General features: G+C 47.2%; 1 protein-coding gene across 3 annotated transcripts; it reads left to right on the top strand.

The window, feature by feature from the left end:
• The first annotated feature begins 328 nt into the window (after window positions 1–328).
• SLC40A1 (solute carrier family 40 member 1) lies at window positions 329–23,180 on the top strand. 3 transcript variants are annotated; one of them, XM_044241142.1, is made up of 9 exons: window positions 329–604; window positions 742–816; window positions 2,151–2,221; window positions 8,122–8,281; window positions 10,443–10,558; window positions 11,555–11,681; window positions 18,719–18,964; window positions 19,699–20,355; window positions 21,600–23,180. In XM_044241142.1, the coding sequence occupies exons 1-9, from the start codon at window positions 466–468 to the stop codon at window positions 21,911–21,913; spliced, it is 1,905 nt and encodes a 634-aa protein (XP_044097077.1). In that variant the 5' UTR covers window positions 329–465; the 3' UTR covers window positions 21,914–23,180. The 3 variants fall into 3 exon arrangements, with proteins under 3 accessions (XP_044097077.1, XP_044097075.1, XP_044097076.1); XM_044241140.1 differs by lacking the exons at window positions 329–604; window positions 742–816 and adding an exon at window positions 1,624–1,847 and having other exon boundaries at window positions 2,154–2,221; XM_044241141.1 differs by lacking the exons at window positions 329–604; window positions 742–816; window positions 2,151–2,221 and adding an exon at window positions 2,533–2,580.
• Window positions 23,181–24,858: the final 1,678 nt, after the last annotated feature.

The following is a 24,858-nucleotide window of genomic DNA, read 5'->3' as shown; positions in this document are numbered from 1 at the left end:
AGCACAGCGCTTCTCTTCCGCACGTAGAAATTAATTTAATGCACTTGGAGGTCCTTGCTGCTGAGAGACGCGGTGGCAAACGTGCGAAATGTCATTAGCTTTTTTGCCTTGCTTGAGGAGCTTATCAACAAAATTCATCTCCAGTAAGTCCTGGCCATCAGGTGGAGGGTCAGTGGGCCAGCTCCCTCCTTCGGATCCCTGTTATTTTTTTGTGGCTGCACGATCCTATTCTCCACCTTTAGAAGACAAACCGAAACTTCTCTTGGAGTAAAGACAAAGGGCTTTAAAGTCCTGTGGATAAAAAAAAAGGCGGGGGGGGGGGGAGGGCTTTAAAAGAGGGAAAAAAACCAGGAGCAGTTAACAGCAGAAGCTCAACTGTAAAGCCCCTATCTCGGCCCTCCAGACCACATCCCAACGAGTACCGCGGCGCCCCGCCCGCTGGCGGGCCCAGGAGGCTCCCGACTGATGGTGCAGATACTGGGCTTGTACTTATCCGAGTCTCCTTCCCAGGGGGTGTCAGTCCGGCCTGGGCTCAGGGTGTGGAATCTGGCTGGAGTGTCAGGGTGTAGGATCCACTCCCGGGGCTTTGGCAAGATTGAGGAGGGTAAGGTCATGGGCTGGCAGGAGGGGCTGCTGTGCCCAGGGGCTTCGCACTGAGGGGGAAAAGGCTTAGCCCGATGATGTTCGTTAGGTCATTCGCCCGCCACTTCAGGAGGCCCCTGGATGGCCTTATCTGGACAGGTGCGGACCCGGGCCACAACTGGGACAACCGGTATTGCTGGAAGCGGCCTGTCCGACGCGGCGGCGCTCCGAGGACAGATGGGGAAGGGAGGCAGGGGTGGGGGCGGAGTGAAGGTGACGAGCAGGACTGAAGGATGGGAAGGAAGGGTCCGCAGTGGCTGCACCTTGCCGCACCTCCGGGGGGATCTGGGGACCCCGGTGCTGGGCTGGGAGTGGGTCCCTAACACCCTGCGCGGCGTCACTCTCCGCGCCTCCCTCTGCTCCCGGCGGCGGCTCAGCTCTGACCCCGGCGCCCCTTCCTGCGTCCGGTCCTCTCGGAGCAGCTCCGCGGCGCAGCACCGGGACGCACTCACGTTCCCGGTGCGGGCGGCCGGAGGGAAGAGCGGGGAGGCCGTCCCCAGCGTCCCGCGTCCAGATTCCCACGTTACAAACCCGGTCCTTGAAGCAGGGACGACCCCGGGCCCCAGCCCCGGCGGGCGCTCTGCCCGGGACCCCGCGGCCGGCCGCCTCGCCACGAGCCTCCCGGCCGCACCTGCCGGCTCGCGCGGCTCCGGGCCTGGCCCTGCGGCCCTGCGGGTCCGGCTCCGCGGTCCCGTCCCGCCTCCCGCGGCCTTCCCGACCCTCCGCGGCGGCCGGTTCCCGGGGGACTCCCGGCCCGAGGCGCACAGGCGGCGCGGGGGGTGCGCCCCGGGGTCGGCGCGCGGCGGGCGGGCAGACGGCTCCTCCGGGGCGGGGCTAGGGGCGGCGCGGGGCCAGGGGCGGGCCGGGGCGGGGCGGGCGGGGGGGGTGCGGGGGGCGGCCCGCGGGAGCCCCGCCCCGGCCCGTATAAGTGTGCGCGGCGGGCGGCGGCGGCGGCGGCGGCGCGGGGTCCCGGAGCGCCGCGCGAGGCCGGGCTTTCCGACTTCAGCTACAGTGCTAGCTAAGTTGGAAGGAGACGCGGAGGACCCGGCCGCTCCTCTCCGCCTGCGCGCTGTCGCCGAGCGTCCCCGCGGGCTGCTGTGTCCCGACCCCCCGGTCCCGGCCCCCCGGTCCCGACCCCTCGGAGCGCGGCGGCGGCGGCGTCATGAGCAAGGCCCGAGCGGAGCCCCGCGGGGCAGGATGCTGCGGTGAGCGGGCGCGGGCGGGGGCGCGGGGCCGGGGGCGCGGGCAGGGGCAGGGGCCGGGGCGGTCGGGAGCGGACGGGCGGTGCGGGCTGTCGCGGGGAAGAAAGACGGAGTGCGGGACCGCGACTGTGCGGGAGGCTTGGCGGGGCCGACCGGGGCGCGGGCAGCTGCGGGGCGGGTGCACGAACTGCGCGGGCTCCGTGCGGGACACGCTGCCCCGCAGTCGACGTTTCGTGGACGCAGAATGCAGTGGGTCGCCCTCCGCGCGCCGACTGAACGCTCCTTCCCGCGCCCTCCGTGTCTCCGCAGGCCCCGTGGCGCAGTACCTGAGCTCGGCCAAGTTCCTCCTCTACCTGGGCCACTCGCTGTCCACTTGGGTAAGCGACGCGGACGCTTGCGCCCACCACCTGCTTGCGTAACCTCTCGTTTCCTTCCACGCGGCCCAGTTGTCCTCAACCGTCTTCCAGGTTTTTCGTGCAGCTGAAGAAATAAAGCCGCCAAACACCCAAGTTTCAGTGAAAAAGTTATTTTCACCAAAGATACTTTCCCGTCCGTGTGAGTGTATGTATTGAAGCACCCCACTTCGTGCCGATGACCAGCTAGCCAAGATGAAATGACAAGGACAGGAATATTTGCAACGCTTGTCATAGAGTTTGCGTTACTAGGCTTAGGAAATGGTAAAATTTGCTACGAAGCATGGGTGATGTCTCATGTATCTCCCATGTCACATTTTAAGGTATTTCTCCATTTTCTTCTTTCGTTAAAATGATAAGTTCCAGCATATTGCACAATGAAAATACAGTAGAAGAGTGGAATGACTGCCTTAGGCTAAAAATAGCATTCTAAGATTAATTTAAATATAATTAACCCCAAGAACAAATATCTGAGTGATAAGAATTCTCGGCTTTAAAAATGTTATCCATTAGCAGATACGCGTTCGGCATCTCAGGCTCTCTTAAAAACCAAAGATAATTTGCAGATGATTTATAATTCTCCTTCTGATTTCCTATGTGGTCCTAGAAGAGTGCCTGTGTTTCTGTAGGCCTGGATTCCTTCATCCACACCCCAAAAAAGACTAATCCCAAAAGATGCTGGATGTGTGTTTAATTAATGGTTAGAATCTTTCAACAATTGTTCTTACAGTTGAAAAGCAGTATCTGAGTAAATTCTATTTATGCCTCCTATGTAATATCTGATTTTAAAAAATCATAAATAAGAAGAGAGAATTTTTAGGGTAAATTTTGTGAATGTTATTTTCTTTTTAACTGGATCATTGGATCTGCTGGGTCATTCTGTTGGATCTTCGTAAGACATAAATGCAGACTATTCTATGAGGAAATGTGTACCCATGCTCTTGGGAAATTATTAAGCTTGGTTATCAGCTCTTTAAGAAATAGCAGTTCAAAGATGGCTTTGGCTTTTTAGAAAGGCCAGCTCCTATCTCCCCAGAGGCTTAGGCAGGGGTGACTCTGCAAATACACATAAACAAACTGAATTTGTTTTGTTTCCAACAGCTGATGATTCTAAGTAGAAACTAGTGAAACTACTCTTAATTATATGTAAATCAATAGTTTCTTCTTCCATTTAAGTATTAAGTATTTTAAAAACCAGAAACAGGTGGTGGAGATAGTATCTGAAATTGTCGTCTTGTGGTCTGGACCTGTCTCTTAGAAGAAGGAGGCGCCTCACTTCCAAACACTCATTACCTCGTTTCATGTTTATGTGACCTTGTTACTAGATTGGGAGGTCAGATTTGCCAAAAGGGTGGAACTCTAGATGTTCTGGGAGGAGCTGTTTGTCATGTTCATTAAGAGTCCTACAAGAAAAGTGACAGACACCCCAGTCTTACATTAAGTTGAGCAAAGGGAATTCTTGCGGAAGATTGGATTAAAAAATAGAAACAAAAAACCCAGGAATTACAACCATACAAGTTTTAGTGGAGTTTTACTTCTTGTTGCAAAAAAGTGCAAAAGAGGAATGCTCACTAACTCTAGATGATTCTGCCTTTTGCGTTTTGTCTCCTGCTTGATACTGGTTGATTTTATTAGAGCAAAATATATGTGCTTATGTATGTGTATTACATAGACGCATATCTATCCATCCATTCCCCTGCACACTCTGCCAAATCATGGTTTCCTATACACTGAACACAGAAGTGTTAGCGTAGAAGGTTAGATTTATGTGGGGTCGATTGCTTTTTATTTCTGTCTGCCAGTAGATCAATATATTTTACTCTATACTCTCAAAATACAAACTACTGTGACAAGTGGATCTGTTGTCGAGGAGCTTCAAATGTGATTTAGTTTGGGCTTCAAAAAATGTGTCTGGTCACAAAAAGGTGACCAACAGTGTAAGGCAGTGGAAAAGGGGGCCAGTTGCTTACGTCTTATGTCATCATGATGGGGTTATGGAACACAGGTGAGGTTTGGTGAGGTGGAGTCCAGAGCCGACAGCCAAGAAGATTTCTCGAGACATCTTTAGTACAAAATGGTGGTTTATTAAAGCAGAGGACCCATGGGCAGGATGCCCTGGGGTTGTGAGGGGTGACTGATGATATCCTTGGGAGTTCGGGGGCTTTAAAAGAGCTTTCACATGCTGAAGAGGGCCCACAAAGTATACAGAAGCCTTGCCATTGTCAAGTTAAGGTTGTTTGTCCCTCTAGCAAGACATTACCAGTAAGATGGTTGGAAGGCTCCTCCAGGAACAGTTCACTCTGCCCAGCTTCCCTGCTTCCAGCATCTGTCCGTGGGCTGCAGGTTATCAGGGCAGTTAATTGTGTCTGACTTTCCTTCTGGAAGCTGGACCATTGATGGAAATGCTTTGTTCTCGTAGATGTAGATCTAGGAGACATTTGTAAACTGAGGGAGACTGGGGTCTTGCAGGCTTGTGATCTCTACAAGTTAACGATTGTTTTTCCCTTTCTTAGCCTTAGGGCAGCCAGGAGTGCAAGAGGAATGTCACCTATGTCCCATGGGGGGAAGGGGAGGTTGGGGTATCAGCTTCTGCCCTGTCCTCCGCTTGCTGTCCGCTCCCTCGTCATTCATGCTACGGACTGTCTCTGTTCATATCCTGGGTGTCGGCGTGGCTCCGGCCCTCATTTCCTTCAGGTCTCTGCTCAGAGAAGTCTCTGTTTAACGCAAAATGCCACTTTCCTGCTCACGCTATTTCCTCATAGCGTTTATACCCCCTGAACTGTTCTAGGTTTGCTTTAGGTCTCTGCTCCCTGAGATGCCAGCCGTGTGAACATACAGACCTTGGCTTTTAGGTACCGCTGAGTTTCTAGTGCCTGCAGGAGTACTGGGTGTCCAGTAGCCACTCAATAAGTAGTGAGTGGGTTACTGACTGTGGTCATTGGTTCCTGGATACTCAGTTGGCCTCAGGCCCGCAGTCAGCTGGGGGCAGATGGACATGTAAACGAACCATCAAAGTACAGGGAGAGCACATAGGAGGCAGGAAATGGATGTAAGGAAGGAATGGGTGGGCTTGAAATTGCACTTGGTCAACATTTACTTAGACTTTGCCTGATTCTTGGGCTTTGTGAGCATGGGATCTGTTGCCACTTAAAGCCTAAACTCTTTAGGAATTGGGGTAACGGGGGCAATTTTGTGCCTCTCCGTCAAGGAGGTATCATACCATACAAGGATAAACAAGAAAGAAAATTTTCTTTTAGTAGCACCTGTTTTGACGGCCCACTGTAGAGGAATCTAAAACAAATGTTTTGGGTAAAAAAATAGGACTTAAAAACCAAGAAAGGAAGGAAAGAAAGGAAAGAAAGATGTAATTGAGTAATATTTTTCATTCTTTATGTTGAGAAGGAGGAAATTTACTCATGGAGACAACCTGTCATTAAGGGCATTTATATGTTTTGGGGGTAAAAAATAGCAGTTAAGAAAAAAAGGAAGAAAGAAAAGAAAGAAAGAAAGATAATAGAAATAGAGTAATAATTTTCATTCTTTATGTTGAGAAGGGGGAAACTCACCCACAGAGGCAACCTGTCATTAAGGGCATTTCTGTGTTTTTTGTCTTTTCCTTGGGAGCTCTTCAGAGGAATGGGGACTAAGGTAAAGGAGGGGAGGTACTCTGCTTACTCTTTATTCTTTACTTGTGGGGGGCACTAAGTCTCCCCATGCCATTGTGTTCTAATTTAGTCTAAATTTGCTTCTTCTCTTGAAGATTAAGAAAACAGTTTTTCTTATTGACATCTTTATCTTAATATAGACTTGTCCTTTTATGGGTTTCAGACAAATTGTGTGTGTATCATACGTTTTTAATAATTTAGTACAATAGTATTTGAAACTTAAATAAACCCTACTTAATTTAAGTGGAGAAACTTTCTATTATCAAAGTGAATACAAGCTGTGTCAGAAATAGTAAATACCGTACTGATGAATCCTTGAACTTTTGAACATTCAGGGAACAAATCTCATGTAGCAGAACAGTGTGATTGGTAAATCCGTCTCGGTTCTGCCGCTCTTGCATTTACTCGTTCACAACTGGGATTCCTGGCGTGTCTACTCCTGTGTTGATTCCACAGTATCCGCTCTGGGCCCTGCACTCGGCTGCGGGGTGCGAGAGTGCACACCGTCTAGAGCTCCCGTGGGTTTCCTGCAGTGCTTGTTTTAGCATTTACTTGACCATACCCACCCCATCCACCGAGGGCCTGATGTTATGTCAGGTTTGAAATGCATTTTTTTAAATGATTTTATTTACTTATTTGACAGAAAGAGAGAGACAGCAAGAGAGACAGCGTGTGTGTGTAAGCAGGGGGAAAGAGCAGGCAGAGGGGGAGGGAGGGAGGGAGGGAGGGAGAAGCAGACTCCCCGACCCATATGGGGACTCAATCCCAGGACCCCGGCATCATGACCAGAGCTGAAGGCAGGTGCCCCTCGAATTGCCCCTTGAATATTCATAATTCCCTACATCAGGGTTTCTCTCCCTGGTGGCAGAGATGGTACTGTTGCCATCTGGGGCTGAATAACTCTTTGTTGTGGAGACCGCCGTATGTATTGTAGATGGCAGAAGTCCCCCCACCCCCCATCCCGCCGCCAGAATTGTGACAACCCAAAACAGTTTCAGACTTTGCCAGGTGGTCCCTGCGTTAAAAATCACCCCTGCGGAGAAATCCTGGTCCACGTGATTGTTGTCATATAATGTGCATCCGTTTTAAATTTTGAATGCATGAGATTGTTGTTTTGGCTTTATTAAAATTTTTAAATCATTTGATAGTCCTGAATAATATTTTGCTCCTGATACATCAAATTTATCAAACAGATGTTAAGAGACTTTGTAAAGAACCAGGACTCAGCACTTACACATAGGGTCAAATCCATGGGGAGCCTGTCCTGGGAATTTTGTTTCTGGTAGTGATTTCCAGGGTTAAATTATAATAGAACATTGTTGTCCTGTTTTATGTTAACTCAGAGGTCAAAGGTGGAGCCAAAATTCTCATAATAAGGTCCATTATAGGTTTCTTACCTAGTAATTTACCTGACTCATATAAAGGTTTTGTTTTTCTACATTTTCCAGTGTTGAATTCCAAAATTTATAGTCTGGAGTGAAAAAATAAGTAGTTTTTTCCCCCCTTTCGAAACCCATCTGTATTAAAATGTTGAAATGTAAAGCTGCTTATGCATTTATTTTTGGCATTTTTGTAAATGTGGTGCCAGAATTTGCCCATGTTAATTTCATATTTCTGAGCCTTTGCTGGTTTTTGACTTTGAAATTCATTTGTGAAATAGAACATAGATTTTAGAATGTTGGAGGTAAAAGAAACTTTAAAGATCATATGGTTCATTCTTACCAGTTTATAAATTGGGGAACTGGCTTTTTCTTGACATTCAAGGCGTATGAGTATTTGTGAACTAGACTGTACTTTCATTCCAGCTCAATATCAAACTACTTTATGCCTCCCAATTCAGCATAGGTCTGTTCCAGGCCCGGGGGGAAACCTGACCTGAAAGGGAACAAGTTTTGTCTCTAAAAGCCTCCTTTGGTATGGAAGGTACATTTTTTTCTAGAGTGATAAGGAGTGTGTGTGTCTCATTGATATCATACCTTTCTGGGTTTACTTACTAAATGGGCCAGAATACTTTCCACTGGGCTACGATGGATGGTTTTACCACCTGACCCATGTTCAATTCGTAGAGGAGTTGTTGACTTTGAACACCTCATGGTATAGCCTAGAAGTACCTTTTGGATAAGGAAGCAACTTCCTCTGTATAATTGACTAGAAAATAAAAATAATTACATCAAAACATTTTCTCTTTTTTCATTGAAGGGAGACCGGATGTGGCACTTTGCCGTGTCTGTGTTCTTGGTAGAGCTCTATGGAAACAGCCTCCTCTTGACTGCGGTCTACGGGCTGGTGGTGGCAGGGTCTGTTCTGGTCCTCGGAGCCATCATTGGTGATTGGGTGGATAAGAATGCCAGACTCAGAGGTGAGTACCGGTTAACTAAGGCTGTGTATTCTCGGGGCCTGGGAACCCCTGGGACTCAACCAGGGCATGTGGCCTGGCACCCCTGAGGGATGGGATGCTGCATGGCAGCTCTTCTGCCTGCAGGGTCCTGGGGCCCCTGCACGAAATCGGAATGCCAGGATGTTAAGCTTATTGATTTTTGTTCTAGATCTTTGGCAGTTCGTAAATTCCAGATGTTAATAATTAACGCCATAACTCTTTTCTGAGAACCATGTTAAACATTAAAAGTTTGCTCAACTCTGACATTCTTTTTAACCATGATGTGCACTGAAGTCTGCTAGTGTGATGTTGCTGGGACAGCTTTAACATCTGTCCTCTGGGTTACAGTGTTTGACACAGCAGCTTGTGTAGGGACTCAACAACTATAGATTTAAGTAAGCGTGCCTGAGTCTGCATCGTGAAGAGCTAAATTATAAACTTTTGATGCAAAGATAAGAAATGATAATATGTTGACATTTATTCTAGAACATTAGTGCAGTTTTCAAAGAGAGAAAGTGAACAATTCAGTTGTACAGAATATAAGGGCACTGTAAAATAAGAAGTCAGGGTAGAATTTTCCCAAATTGGTAATCCAAGACCTGGCTATGTCTGTTTTAGACATTGGAGACAGATTGAGGTATTAGTTTCTTTCAGTGCAGGGTGACTGGCCCTGTGTAGAAAGCAATTTGGATCATCAAATTCTAGGACTTGATGCTATTAGTGAAATGGTCAAGATGACATTTTTCTGTCTTGAGATGGATCGACCAAAACGCATATAAAGTGAAGTTTTGTGTGCTAGAAAAACATTCCTAGTTGCTTCCGTCATTGTTTATAGGAATGTAGGAATATTATATATCGAGACCTTTTAACCTTAACAGTTGTCAAACACTGAAAATCTAGGTTGGGAATGTTGAGTTGGGTATAAAAGTGTGGTGGGGTAGCAGTCTCCCATTCATCCCATGAAATCAGCTCCTGGGTCACCTTCCATGAAAATCTCTGATCTTTCTAGGCTGAGTTAATCCTTTCTTCCTCTGTGCTCCCAGAAGACTTTGTCTGTACCTGGCTGTTGTACTTAACACTCTTAAAATTACCTGTTCACATATCTTTCCTTCCTCTGGTCTGTGGGCTCCTAAAAACTAAAAGGACCTCATGTAGTTGACAGTTAGTCCTTGTACAATGAAAGAATGAGTTGTATGTTGGGATTTCATCCCCAACTAATTTCAGAAAGCAGTTTGGGCTTTTATATGACTTTCCGAGCCAGAATGAGCTTCGCTACCCTTGAAGACGAGCTATAATTATACCTCGCATACACACAACTCTATATTTTTCAAAGTACTTTCATGAGTATTTTATTTGAGCATAATAATGACCTTGAGAAGTAAAGAAGGCGGGAATGGCTTCTTATCCTCACCTCATAGACATAAGAGACGTTACGTATCTTCCCCTAGATCACCTTTCCTGGTACACGGCAGAGAAGAGACTACAAATAAGACCGTGGGTGTCCTTACTTGGTACACTGACTGTCCTTACTCCAGTACTTTGTCTGCGTGGGTGTCTCACTCCAAGGAAGTTGGCATTTTCTGTGAAGGAAGGTAGCTTGGGATTTCATAGCCCGGCATGCAGCATTAGAATGCCCAGAGGACCACACTGCTACTCTTCATTCCTGGCAAATTTTTATGTCTTTCCTATTTATCTAGACCATCTGATTGTATCAGATTCCACCTACTCTGGAGGAAGTTATGGATGCCGTGACTTCTTCCTTGACTTCTTCTGTCACTTCCTATGGTTTCTTGTTTTAGCCTAAGCAACAAAGCGCTGAAAGATGGAGCTTGTCTATGTAATGTGGTTCTGTTTATGACAGTAAACCGTGAAGAGAATACACTAGATGAAATTGTGGTCATTATGAACGACTTCAACTAACAGAAAAAATGGTGAATACTTCATTCTTTCTGCAAGTTTTGCTGGCCTGATGTGATATGGTGGGGCCTACTGGAAATAGTTCATTCAGGATTCACTTCAGGAATGTTTTTTTCCTTACAATAATTTGCATATGCATGAATGTAGTAGAACAGGGGTATGTGGACAAAAACGGCCCCCTGAGATGTTTTGGTGTAGTGAATGCTTTGTCTCTCCTTCTGTGCAGTGGCTCAGACTTCGCTGGTGGTACAGAATGTTTCGGTCATCCTGTGCGGGATCATTCTGATGATGGTTTTCTTACATAAAAATGACCTTCTGACCATGTACCATGGATGGGTTCTTGTAAGTTCCCAGTGGGATTCCTAATGGCAGAAAATAGAACATATCGTTGTGGTAAAAAATGAAAACTATTTGAGACTAGGGAATATCTTTTTACAAAGACACTGTTGATCTCTGTGTCCACTTTAATATCCCCTACAGTTACTATGTTTTGTTTCTGTTTGTTTTGCTATTGTTTGAGTTTTAACTTTTTCAATTGTTTTTTGATGGCATTTCTAAGAGTTTATTTTATAATTCAGTTATTAGTTTTCAGCTCTCTAGTATTGTAATTTGTTCGTAATATCTAAGAAATATTACCCATATACCTATCAGTGTGTCATGATTGTGTTCCTCTGGTAATAATGGGTGTTTATGTTTGGGGTCATGAGCTCGGTAATTTCTTACACTAGGTTCTCAGGGAGCTTGATGAAAAAAGGAGAAAGACCTGAGGAGGGGGGGATAATAGTGGATTTGATGTCACTCTTGAATCTTCTTAAATACTTAGACTGATACCGTCCAGCTTCAAGGCCAGGCAGGACAATCGAAATCTTCTAGTGTGTTCCCTTGATTTTGTTAATGAATAAGTTGAGGCAAAGTGATGTTAGTTGATTACCCATTGTCATGCAACTAGCCCGTGTCAGAACTCTGACTTAAATACGGGGCCTCTCACTTCCCTTTCAGTGGTTTTTCCAAAAGAGATATTCTGGGGAGAAATTCCAACCTTACCCCCATGTTAACACTTATTATGGTAACTATGTCACCTGAAAGTATGTATGACTTTTACAACTTTTGTATGACGTGTTTTATAGATGATACAGATTAGGAAGATATTATGCCCTTTAACTCGACCACTGGTACCTTAACATATCATGTCGACAAAGTAAAATGATTTCTTAAAATTTTGTGAAATGAAGTTAAAATTTTGTTATTATGCCACCAAAGACCATTTAAACTCCAGTGAGGTAGGTAGAGTGTGTTCACGCTGACCCTTTACCCCCACTTTCTCTGGTGACTCCTCAGACTTCCTGCTACATCTTGATCATCACTATTGCCAATATTGCCAATTTGGCCAGCACTGCCACTGCCATCACCATCCAGAGGGACTGGATTGTCGTTGTTGCGGGAGGAGACAGAAGCAAATTAGCAGGTAATCTGGTGTTCTCTTTTAACTAAGTGGGTTATATGAGGATTCACTTTAAGTCAGAGGTTGTGAATGAAGCTAAACCTTTTTTCTGGGCATTTTTAGAAAATATTTATTTACTTGATTAAGAAAGAGAGAGAGAGAGATAGAGAGAGTGAAGGAGCACAGGGAATGGGAGAAAACCTCAAGCAGACTCCACGCTGAGTACAGAGCCTGGTGCGCGGCTCAGTCCCATGACCCTGAGATCTTGACCTGCTCTGAAACCAAGAGTTGCGGCTTAACTGACTGAGCCCCCAGGCGCTCCTCTTCTGAGTGTTTTTAAAGAAGGATAAATTGAAAACGAGTCTTGGTCTTCCGTCAGCATATCCGTCTCAGTGCAGTGACTCATCTCAAGGTCAGCACGTGACTTCAGGAGACAGCGAACTTACCTTTTATTCCACGCAAACCTGGCAAGTAGAAGAACACTCCTTTTGAGCTCTTTCTTTTAAATTCTGCTCACGGTCTCTTTACTTAGTACCTAGAACAGTGAAAATCTGCCATGAGGTTATATCAGTCATACTGTGGATATTATTACCAGTGCTAACTGGTCAGTACGGATTTTATTTTTCTCTAAAGCAATTGGAAATGCCTTAGTCCTAAAAGAGATTCTAACAGTTAATTCCTTCAACTTTAAAGTTACAGTCTATAACTTTTATTACATTACATATGACATACAACGTAATTGCTGTTATAAATACTAACAAAATTAAGGCCAGAATATGGTTTCTAAGACATTTACAATCTTAGTTGTCTATTGGAAACATGTACAAGGGGCCAGAGAAAGGGGCAAGAATGCTTATGAAGCAGCATGTCCTATCACATCCATATTACCTGGGCGCAGAATAACTCACCTCGCTCAGTCTTCTCTACCTGCCCCCCCCCAGATACCCACTGGACTGATAATTACACAGGGTGAAGGAGGAGGGGTATGTCTATCTGCTGATCATTTCAGCTGAATCAGTTCTGCTGCTCACTGAGATAATGGGTGTCATAAACCTGTTGCCCAACCATCCTGATGGACAAGAAAGCCGTGGCTGGTGATTTAAATGGCTTATCCCAGGACACAGAAGGCGAGATGAGGTGTTGGGGGTAACAAGCAACTTTGGGTCATGTGGCTGGAAAAAGGCAAGAAGGTGGTGACAGAAAGGAAGCAAAATCTATGGAAGGTCCAAACAAAGAAAGAGAGGCATTTGCTTAAATCATCACTTTGTGGTCCCTGGGTCCTGGGTTTGAGCCCCACATCACATAGGGCTCCCTGCTCAGGAAAGCCTGCTTCTCCCTCTCCCTCTCCGTCTTCCTCTCTTCCTGTTCCCTCTGATTGTGCTCTCCTGCACTTTCTGTCAAATAAGTAAATAAAATATTTTTTAAAAAATCATCACTTTGTTGTAGCAGTGTTACAATCGAGACAGAAATAGCACAGGGATTTGAGAGGCTGCTGTTTGAAGAGGACGAATTTAGCACGTGTGAGTGTGCTACGTGACATTCCTTCTAGAGGTGAAGTAGTGATTCTCATTGATTTTTTTCCCTTCCTATAATCATTTACTAATGGGAAATAATTCCATGCCTCTTTTTGTTACACTGAACTTTAGATAAGGCTATGTCCTTTTTTGTTTGTTTTTCCTTGTTATTTACTTTCTCTATTTAACCTACTATTTTAAGTATGTCATACATGTCCATGGTTTAAAATTCAAAGGGTATAAAAAAGTATGTTTTGAAAATAGGTCACGTACATATCTGTTAGAATATACTTCGGAGAAAAAGTTGGCTTATAAAGTGATTTTCTTTCTCCTAATCTAAATTTCTTAACTCATTTTGACTCAGTGAAGTCTGTATACTCTGGGGAAAAAATGTTCGGATAAAGTGTAAGTTACTCAGAATCTTTAATTTGTTCTAAATACGTACATAAATAAATAACAAAAAACAAAGTTTCCATAAAACTTTGTGGGCTTTTTGATGTCCCTGGACAACAACAAAATCAGGTCCGTTTCTCAGCTGCCCTTTATTATTAGGAATAATTGCAGAGTGGGAGAATCTAGGCCAACGAGTCCATTTTCTAGCCTTCTGGAATTTCTCAGGTTTAAGGAAGGAAGTAGCTGCCTGTTGAACTTCGGTCTGCCATGACCCAGGTTTAGGAAGCGGCGCTTTTCTGCATCCAGCTGGTAGTGGAGGTTGGTAGCCTGGCGAAGGGATGCCTCTGTGTTGTCTTTCTTCAAGTTTCAACATCAGCCTTTGTTTAAAAAAAAAATTAATTAAAAACCATGCTTCCAAGTAGGATAGAAGCTTCTAGTTCAGAAGGTCAGCAAGAGTCTAACCATGGATTTTGGAGGCCATTTCTCCTACAAGGCAGAGTTCTAGGACAGACAGAAAGGAGACAGAGGAAAAACAGAGAAGGGGAAAGTGCATGTCCAGGGGACCCCCACTGCGCCTGGGTTCTCGGGCCTCTCTGGACAGACAGATCTGCTGCAGCCGGGAAGCACGGACGTTTCTGCAGGCCGAGTTTTGAAGTCCCCAGAGAACTGTGAGGAACCCCACCAGGGGACGGGGCAGGGATGCCGAACGCGCGTGTGCCTCGTGTATCCGTGCACGTCTGTGCAGGGCGAGGGCCCGGAGAGGAGCAGTTGTGAGCTGGTGCTGATCGCTCCCCTTCTCCTACCCCAGTGTCTCTTGATTTCAGAGTAGGTTTTAAATTTGGAAGTCATATCACCGAGGGTAAAAAACCAAACCAACAAACACAGGAGACATTTTCCCTGAAAGATGAAGAAATTTTGGAATTTCGGTGGCATCCAGCCAAAATAGAGCTGTTAACATCTAGTTTGGACAGTTCCAGAAAAGGAATTGTTTTCCTGCCTAAAACCATTGATTTATCAGTTAACTAATTTGCCTCGGTACTTGGTTTAGTGTTTTATTAAAGCATCTCCTGTGCCATGACCCTTAGCCTGTCTAACCTGCTTGAAGCTCATTTCCTCTTCCCAGACTTTTCCCTCTACTTTATTTCCCTATTTTCTTTGTTAACCACTCTTTATTAATAGCCTCTGAGGTGTTTTTGTTTGTTTGTTTGTTTTTTGTTTTCTTTGTCCTCCATCCTAAACAAACATCTGCTGGTGAGCTCGGTCATGTGTGGCAGTTACATTTCTTACTTGAACTCTGTTGACTAAAAACTGATCTCATGTTTAAGGTAGACAGACGTCCTGGCTGCTGCTCCCCGGTGGGTCTGGTTATTAGTCTCGTCCTATGAGACTGAGTTTTATACTGTATAATAGAAGTAGCTACTTCCGGTCGCATTCTGTGCCTCAGCTGTGGCTGAAAACAGTTAAATTGGAGTTAAATGAGAACACATTGTGTGTTTGCAGAAGAATAAAGAGAAATTTGTAAAAAGGACATGTTTTCTTATTCAAAGGACTGGTTCTTCCCTAGCCTGTTACCAGTCAAATGATTAGGTTGTTTCCAAAAACCATCATGTAGTTCATTCTGCTTCAGAGAGATAAAAGCTGCTTCCTGATGCTACGTTACGTGTAAACATTATCAGCTTCCTAAGCATAATATAAAAGATAGAATTTGGTGGAACTGGGAAGCTTCCGGAGCACCCGAAACCTGAGGTAGTGCCAGAACGGCAAATCATTGTAATTAAACTAATTTTGTTGTTGTTCTGTGGTTTTCAGAACATGTGTATGCTTTCCCTAATCCTCGATTTTTGGAATCAAAATATTGAGTTATTTCAATCAGTGCTACACGTGTCTGTTAGCACAGGAGCTGGAAGTTCACTGGTGGGGGCAGATGGAAGTTATGAGGTCTCTGCAAAAAATGGTCACGGGTGAGGTCAGCGCAAACTGCCTTTGCCTCTCAAGTGAAAGGTGAACCGTGTCAAAGTTCTCCTGTTATCACGTAAGCCTCATACACTCAAAGGACTAATTGGAAGGCAGTTGAGGACCAGGAAGAATTAGAGAAGGAGTAAAGGCAATTTTCTGTTAACTCACTTATTAGTCACGCATTGCTTTTCCCTTAAGGTGCCCGGCATGATTGATAAGGGTTTGTCTCATTAATTCCAATCTACTCTGCGAGATAACAGGATAAGAAAATAGGTCATTTTCTTGACTTTCCCTCTTCCCCTCGACTTCGTCTTGTCCTGCACTCTGACTTAGCTCTGTGTTCCTGTGGTCATGTCCCAGCCTTTGTCTTCACCACTCGAGCCTCCCCTTCTGTCGTCCTAACCGTGGGCATACATGACTTGAATTGCCACCTCCTGTCTTTCCAGCTCCTTCCTTCTGGGACCCCTCCCCCGACAGTACTCCAGCCTCGTTGTCACCTACATGTCATTAAATCCACTCCTCTTGTGTCCCTTCCTTACCCGCTGGAATTCCAAGGTCAGGCATTCGGAGCACCCATGATCGCTTCCTAGCGTGTGCCCTCAGTTCCGCTGGCCTCTCCTCCTTCTGCCACTTTTCTTTTGTAAGATCCTGGCTAAATCCGACCCTCTCCAGGGGAACACGGCCGGAGGAAACTGCGCAGTTGTGCTCACCGTTCTCACTTCAAGTTCGTGCCCATTGGGTTCAAGGTGGCCCTTTCATGCCGCCGGTGACCGTCCTGCTTCCTGTGGTCCTTTGCTCCTGCCACTCTCCGAAAGGACTGGTCTCACGTTGCCTTTCCGTCACGCAGCTCTTCCATCCCACACCTCTCTTCCCATGCCCACTTTCAGTGATGACCTCGCTCTGTGTTTCACTGAGAAAACAGGAGAAATGAGAAGTTGCACAAGCTCTCGCCGTCCCGTCTGCTGCAGCCGTGGACGTGGTCTGGCTCTCGCTCCCCAGGATGGTTTTGCTGGCGCCCGAGAGTAAGCCTCTGCCCTTCTGCTGGTGCCGCAGGACGGTCCAGGCTCCGTCCCTTCTCCTCTGCTGTATCGCGCCCATCGACATAATTTAAAGGACAGTAATTTTGCATTTAACAAAAGTGTTCATTTGCTTTTAACATTTTTACTTCTCCCCACACCTCTACCACCCCATTTCTTTGTTCTCCTTCTCAGTAAAACTCAAGAAAACGATGTCTGTTCTCACTCGTTCTCGTCCCTCTCCTTGGTCGGGCTTTGCTCTCCGTAATGCCAGGGGGCAGCATTCACGCTGTGAGTCCGGGGAGCGCCCCTCACTGAAATCCAATATACATGGTGTCCCCGCAGTTGGCGCTGGTCTCTGAAGCCAGCTTCCGTCGGGCATCTGCCCTCACTGCTCTACCCGAAGCCCCAGGACCTGCCGTGCGACCGGGCCGGAGCCGATGCTCCGCGCGTCTTCCTTGACCTACAGCAGCACTTGCCCCTCCTTCCCCCCCTTAGAAACAGTGGTGCCCGTGGCTTCCAGGATACCATACTGTCCTGGATTTTCTCCTCTTTCCCTACTTCCTCTTCGTTTTCCTGACCTCTGAACACTGACATGCCCAAGCCTCGGTTCTCAGATCTTGCCTCTTCTGGATCTGCGCTCAGTCCCTTGGTTGATCTCCTCTGGTCTCAGTGCTTTAAAACTCAACCAGCTGCGGCGCCGGGTGGCCCAGTCGGTGAAGAACTCTTTCTCAGGTCATGATCTCAGGGTCATGCGATCGAGCCCCGTGGCAGGCTCTGTGCTCAGCGTGGAGCCTGCCCGTCTTCCTCTCAGCTCGTCCCCTCGCTCGTGCGTGCTCTCTCTTTCTAAAACAAACAAATAAATAAAACCTTTAAATCCCCCAACTCGTCCAGCCGATGACCCCCAGATCGGCCACCTACTTCTTCCTTGAAGTCCAGACATCTTTGACTGCCCACTTGCTGTGGCCTCTCGACCCTCGGTAGGTCTGTGAAAGTCAGAATTTCCAAAATAAATACTTGTTCTTTTGCCCCAAACCTGACCCTTTTGAAGTTTTTCCTTTCTCAGCACGCGGCAGCTTCTTCCTGGTTGTTGCTCAGGAAATAAATAAGAAACTTTAGAGTCCCCTTAAGTCTTCTGTTTCTCACACCCCAAACCTAATCAGTTTACAAGTCTTTCCGATTCTACCTTTGAAGTATATCCCGCACCCGTCTCCCCTCTCCGTCACTGCTGTCCTGGTGTGTGCCACGTCATTTTCTGCCTGTCTTCTCACCTCTGCTCTTGTCTGCAGGTCCTTGCTCTCATGCTCCCGTCTTTTCATGCCACAGAAGCTAAAATGAACCTTTAAAAATAGAAGTCAGACTGTGCCGTCTCTCTGTTCATCAGCTTCCAAGGGCTTCCGCAGCATTCATTGTCGAAGTCCGCATCCGTGCGTTCATAGGCCCCTGCGTGATTGGGCCACTCTGCCCTCCCTCTCCGACCTCTGCCCTCCCTCGCTCTGCTGCAGCCCTGCCAGCCTCCTTATTGAGCCTCTAACACTGTGGGCAGCTCCTCCTGCCCCAGACTTTTGTACCCTCCTTGGTCTGGAATCCTCTATTCACTAATATTTACATGACTGTCTCTTTTTCCTACTGCTTCATGTTTTTGCCATATTGCTCTTTTCTTCAGTGAGTCCTTTCCTGACCCTGCCATGTTTAAAACTGAAATTTCTGTTTTCCCTTGAGCACTCTCTATGCCCTTTTTGTGCTTTATTGTTTACCCTAATATTTAACATCTGACATGCTGTAAATGTATATGCTCATTGATTTATTCTTTCTTCTTCCCGGGGAAGGTAGACTCCATGAAGACACGGCAGAATATTCTTCTTGTTCTTTATAGTGAGAGAATTGGTGCCTAGATCATCATGGGCATTTAATAATTATTGAAAAAATGAAAGAAGAGTCACCATTCTAGATGTTAGACTGATTTTTTCAGTCCCAAAGCAGTCGTGATTTTTGAGGCAACTGTAAAATGACGTGTCCCAAACAATAAATTGTTTCCAAACAAAATGGTTTGCTCGGAATGATTTTGGAAATTTGCATTTTAGGCATCTACGCACTTGGACCATGAGTTTGTGTTATGTGAGTGGGCAGCCTCTCTTTGACAGGTTGCACACTTACCTGCCTCTCTTACCTGCCTCTGCAGATATGAATGCTACAATCCGGAGAATTGACCAGTTAACCAACATCCTGGCCCCCATGGCTGTTGGCCAGATTATGACGTTTGGCTCTGCAGTCATTGGCTGTGGCTTCATTTCGGGGTGGAATTTGGTGTCCATGTGTGTGGAGTACTTTCTGCTCTGGAAGGTTTATCAGAAAACACCTGCTCTAGCTGTGAAAGCTGCACTTAAAGTAGAGGAAGCTGAATTAAAACAGCTGAATTTACAGAAAGGTAAGCTCAGCGCAATGATTCGTTCCTTTTATTCTGGTGTTCAGACCTTAAACGTTGGGGAAGACCAAAATTACATTGAATTTATATCAGGTTTATTACTGCTGAAGGAGTTAAATATATGAATCAAACGCAGGCTTTGGATGGCCTGAGGAATGATTCTGGATTGAATTTCAGCAGGCTGGAACGGGACCCCCCGGCCATTTTCCTTAATGTGAGCAGTAGACATGAAGGGAAATTAATTGAGGGACGGCTGGGAAAATTGAGCCCTAGGAATGGGAAGAACAATGGAGGGAAAAAAGGGAATAAGAAGATCATAAGAGTCTGTGAAGAGAGGCGTTACGTAGCTATTTGTAGGACAGTAGAAGGGAGTGTGGACATGTAGTGGACATTTCCCAGGAGGAGAGAGGAAGTTCAGTTTCTGGGCAAATGGAGTCTTACAGGGCCCAGAAAATAAGATGCTATGGTTTTCCAGACAATTACTGTATTTTTATTTTATGGGTTTTCGTATTACTTACTTTGGTGGAAATACAATTTGTTTTCTTAGGTGGGAGTATAATTTCCAAGGGAGTCGGTGGGGAAAGGGAGACAGATCATATATGAGAGAGGGGTATCAGCTGTGTGCTGTTTATTTAACATAAATGCTACTTGGAGATTGTTCCTTGGCTGAAATTCTTAGATTAGCAAAAGAAAATATACATTATATTGACATGTATCGTGATGTCTTTTATTAATAGAAACTGAGCCAAAATCCCTGGAGGGAACTCATCTCATGGGTGAGAAGAGCCCTGCTGTCCCTGAGCTTGAAGACGAGCCAGAGCCCAGCTGCGCCTCTCAGATGGCAGAGCCCTTCCGCACCTTCCGGGACGGATGGGTTTCTTACTACAACCAGCCGGTGTTTCTGGCGGGCATGGGCCTCGCTTTCCTCTATATGACTGTGCTGGGCTTTGATTGTATCACCACAGGGTACGCCTACACTCAGGGGCTGAGCGGGTCTCTCCTCAGTATTTTGATGGGAGCCTCTGCCATCACTGGAATCATGGGAACTGTGGCTTTTACTTGGCTCCGGAGAAAATGTGGCCTGGTTCGGACTGGTCTGATCTCAGGATTTGCACAGCTTTCCTGTTTGATCTTGTGTGTCATCTCTGTGTTCATGCCTGGAAGCCCCTTGGACTTGTCTGTTTCGCCTTTTGAAGATATCCGTTCTAGGTTCATTCAAACGGAGCCACTGTCCACCATGAGCCCTACGAAAATACCTGAAATCATCCTAACAACTGAAATACACGTGTCAAACGGGTCTGCCCCTGCAAATATCGCCCCACAGATGAGTCCTAAATCCGTGCCCATAATCTCTGTGAGCCTGCTGTTCGCAGGCGTCATTGCTGCTAGAATCGGTAAGTCCTCTCTGTGTGTTGATGGGCTACAGTGTCTTTCTACAATGCAGGTTCAGAAAATTCTTCAAGAAATGACCTGAAATAGTCCCCGAGTGTTAATTTAAGCAAAATCCATTATTTTTCCTTATGTATGATCCAGTCTTTAATTATAAAGTTTTTATTTGTTAGTTTAAAGTATAGCGTGTGTCTTAAAACATAAGGGCGTGACACTTTGTTATAAATGAACATCTTAAGTATTACTCCTGATGTAATTTAATTTTCAAAAACATATGAGCTATAGTAATTATAATGCCATTTAGTAATTTAGAGTCTTTATATTGCTAATAATTCTACCAAAGGAATTATAATTTAGAGACTATTTGTATAGCACGAAGTAAAAAAGATAGTGTTTTTGGTCTAAAAAAAAAAAAAGCTAGAAAAAAAAAAAGCCTTCAGAAAGTCCCTTTAGCTTATGTGTGTTTCTAATATACTTTGCCAGACAAGTGGATTTTGTAGCTCTGAAAGGAAACACAATGTAAAGACTTCTTATAAGGCAAAATGTAAGTAATTATTAATAGAGCACTGATGAATTACCTCTGCCTGAATTCATTCTTGAAATGAAACTGTGTTTATCTTGTGATACAAAGCAGCCCATTAATTTATCAAGGATAATTAATATTCAGGCAAGACAGCTTTATTGTAGTGGCTTTAGAACCCAAGCAGTAAATGTAATAATGGATTAAAGTCTCCTTAAACTTTAACCGTAAGAAGGTATTAGTACATTCACTTTAAGTTTTAAAAATACTCATACTTATATTCAGATTTATTGTCTCTGATTTCAGAGTTTTACTTTTGTTGTATAAATAATCACAGTAAAATAGAATTAAAATGTTTGTAGATTAGACTGATTTTTGTATGGTGCCTCTAGAAATCCTTTCCTGAAACCACTATAACCCATACTAGTAACCCAGTGTTTTTATCTTATTTTTTATTTTTCAAATTTTTATTTAAATTCCAGTTAATTAACATACAGTGTAATCTTAGTTTCAGGTGAAGAATTTAGTGAATCAACACTTACTTAACACCAGTATTTATTGATGAAGAGAATTCTCAAAGACAAGGCTATGATGATATATATATGCACAGTGCCTTTAAGATACTAGGAATAAATGTATATTTTGCATGTCAGCATTTTCAAACTGTGAATCTGAAATGTAAAGCTATGAATTAAAATTCAGTTGTTAACAAATATATTTTATTTATAGGTCTTTGGTCCTTTGATTTAACTGTGACACAGCTGCTGCAAGAAAATGTAATTGAGTCTGAACGAGGCATTATCAATGGAGTCCAGAACTCCATGAACTACCTTCTCGATCTTCTGCATTTCATCATGGTCATCCTGGCTCCAAATCCTGAAGCTTTCGGCTTGCTCGTGCTGATTTCAGTCTCCTTTGTGGCTATGGGCCACATCATGTATTTTCGATTCGCCCAGAAAACTCTGGGCAACAAGCTTTTCGCCTGTGGTGCTGATGAGAAAGAAGTCACAAATGAAAATCCAGCGAATACCTCCGTTGTGTGAGACAGCGGAGCTGGGGCTGCCCTCGGGACGGGGTTAGACTGCACGCTTGCTGCTTTCCTGCTTCAGCCTCCCCGTGGACTGTGAGGCCCTTCTCTCTGGTTTCCCCCCTTGTGCTGTGAGGGCTGAAAGCTATTTAGGAAACTTAGGTCAGAGGAAGTGAGCTGGTTAATTTCCCTTACATTTAAGGATGGAAGAAAAATAGGAAAAGAGAAGCTCCGTTTAAACGTAGCCGGTGGAATGGTAACACTGATCTCTCCCTGTTTCTCATGAGTGGATGAGATTTTACGTAAGAGCGGTTAGTCAAGGGATTTAACTTATTCTTTGGCAACTATCTGTTATCTGTGCAAGAATTCGGATGCTTCATCTTCCCCTGAAGCTCATTCGTGTCCAGGTCTAGTTCATTTACTTTCTTCTAACATCTTATTTGCATTATAAATACAAATTCTGCTTCCTGTATCAAGAAGAGAGTTTGGGAACCAGTGTTATTCTTAGGGACCCTATAGACTGGAAGGGATTTACATTTATATGGAAGAATGGAGTCCTTCAGTAGCATTCCCAAATAGGGTTTATGGTTGTTAGTTTAGGGAGCACCTTTGTCTTTTTATTTTCCTGGTGAGGTGGCGTGGTCAGCCGATGTAGCACTTGACAGAAGTGGCTGTCGCGGATCCGCGGGGGGCGGGGGGGCGAGGCTGTGGCTGCACCGTGGTGACCGCTTGGGGCTTCCCGTGCCAGATGGTCCGGCCCAGGACCTGGGAGCGGAAGTCCCACAGAAGGGGAGACCTGAGCTGAGTCCCAGCACTGTCCCCGCCGCTGTCCCCTGCCATGTGTATCTTGGAATGTGAGGGAGCCGCTTCCCGCTGGGCCACGAGATGCAGACAGCGCTCGCATGGGAAGGTTTTGTTGTAAAATCATCTGATTGACTCTAAAACGTGTCCCGTAGAGCATTTTTCCTTCACCGTGTTGTGCCTGGAGTTATTTTTACACAATTGTAGAGCAAGGCTGGTCGCCCGTGTGGCTCCGTCGCACGTCTGTGAGAAGGATGGAGCCAAAGAAACACTTTTGTATGGATTTTTAAGGAAACTGTTTTGTACGTCATCTCGCCACAGCCAGCCCCTAACCGTCGTGCACTTTCGAGGGGACCGCGGTCCGCCCTGTGAGCACTTTCCTCCTCCCTGCGGTTGTCTGCCTCCTTCTCTCCTATGACACGATGATCTCCGGTTGTAAATCTTTGTAAAATGTTTCTATATAAAACCGTTTCTAAAATCTGGATTTCTTTTCCTGAGTTGCGCCACCGATGCGTTCCTGTTTGTCGCAGAACACGGGTTTCGGATGAGGGCGTCTTCCTCTTCAGAGGATGTAGGACGACAGCGGGTAGAGCGCGGTGGGTTTTCATGTCCCCACACTGTCCCCGCAGTGTCCCCGCACTGCTCGTGTGCACCGACAAGCCTGGCCTGTGCCCGGTCCTTGGCCACGTCCCCGAGCTCCGAGTCCTTCTCCAGCGGGGTCAGGACGGCTCGCCCCACCGGGTCAAGTCAGGGGAGTCGCGAGAAGCGCCCTGTGCCCCGCGGGGAGGTGGCATATGTCCCATGTCGCCTGTCGCGGAGGGCTGGGCCTCGCTCCTGAGACGGTCCCCGCGAGGTTCCCGCCGTGGCCCCGGCATGGAGCCAACCCCGCGCCCGGCCCGAGGCAGCGCAGACGCGGTCCGGCCCAGACGGGGCGTCCGGTGCGATTCGGCTCCGACGCGGCCGGTCGGAGGCTCCGGGCCCGTCCCTCCGCGCGGGAACTGGACACCTCGGCATCGCCCCGGCTCCGCGTCCGTCGGGCCGGGGGGTCTGGCCGCCGTCGAGCGGGCCCCGAGCTCCGTCCCGGGTGGGTCCGAGCGGGAGTCCCGGCCCGACCGTGCGGGATGCGCGGAGCCCGGTCCGCAGGGTAAGGTCGCGGCTCGGCGTGCGGCATCTCGCCAGGTCGCGGGTCCGGGGGCGAGGCCGGTGCGGGACGAAGGAGCCGAGCTGGAGTCTTGGCCGTCCGTCCGCGTCCGCAGGGACAGGGAGGGAAGCGGAGGGCGCCGCGGGCCGGGCGGGCTCTGCTGCTCACGGACGGACGGACGGCGGGGACGGACGGACGGACGGACCCGCATTAACCGGGGGACGCGCTCCGACCCCTGCGCGGCCGCTTGGGTCACACCGACCAGGGACGCGGCCCGCGCAGGCGACAGTGTCTGTCACGCGCCCCGTGAGGACATTCATGAGAGACTCACGCACGTCGCCCCTGTCGCAGTCCGTGGCCGTGAGCCTGTCCCCCTCCGCGGCGCGTGGGCTCCGTGCGGGGCCACTGACGCCGTCCTTCCCGCGGGGCCGAGCGCGGGCACGTGCGGCGGCTCTGGCCCCGCCCCGGGAAGGAGGCCTGTTCGAGAACATTCTCCCGGGCCGACCGTGGGACGGACACGCGGCACAAGCTGCGCGAAGCGGAGCAGCCGGACGTGCGGGCCCCGCGTCAGTCCCTGTGCCCTCCCAGAGCAGCCGTGGTTGCGGCGTCCGCGCGGGGTCCCCGGTGCGCACGTGCCACCGGTGCCCGGACCGTCCCTCCTGCCGACGACAGGTGCCCGGACCGTCCCTCCTGCCGACGACACCTGCGGCATCCCCGAGCCCCGTGCGCGCCGCGTCCGAGATTCCCCGGAGAGCGGTTCGCGGGGGAGACGCGGACACCGGGGCGAAGTGCGAGAGGAGACGCGGCGGACGCACAGTTGTGGGCGCGGAGAGCGGGAAAGAGCCGCCGGACGTCGCGTCGGGTCGAAGGACCCGTGTGCGTTCACCCGCGACCGCACGACGTCTGCGCCTCGGGCCCAGACTTCTTACTCCGGGTTCTTTACACTGTGCAGCTGCAGGATGATGAAGATTAAAAACAAACAAACAAACGAACAAAACACTTGAAAAATGTTCTGGATT

Source organism: Neovison vison, chromosome 3 (assembly GCF_020171115.1).
Source record: "Neovison vison isolate M4711 chromosome 3, ASM_NN_V1, whole genome shotgun sequence".
Lineage (NCBI taxonomy): Eukaryota > Metazoa > Chordata > Mammalia > Carnivora > Mustelidae > Neogale > Neogale vison.
Note: the sequence above shows the minus strand (reverse complement) of the source record. Positions and strands in the feature narration are given on the sequence as shown.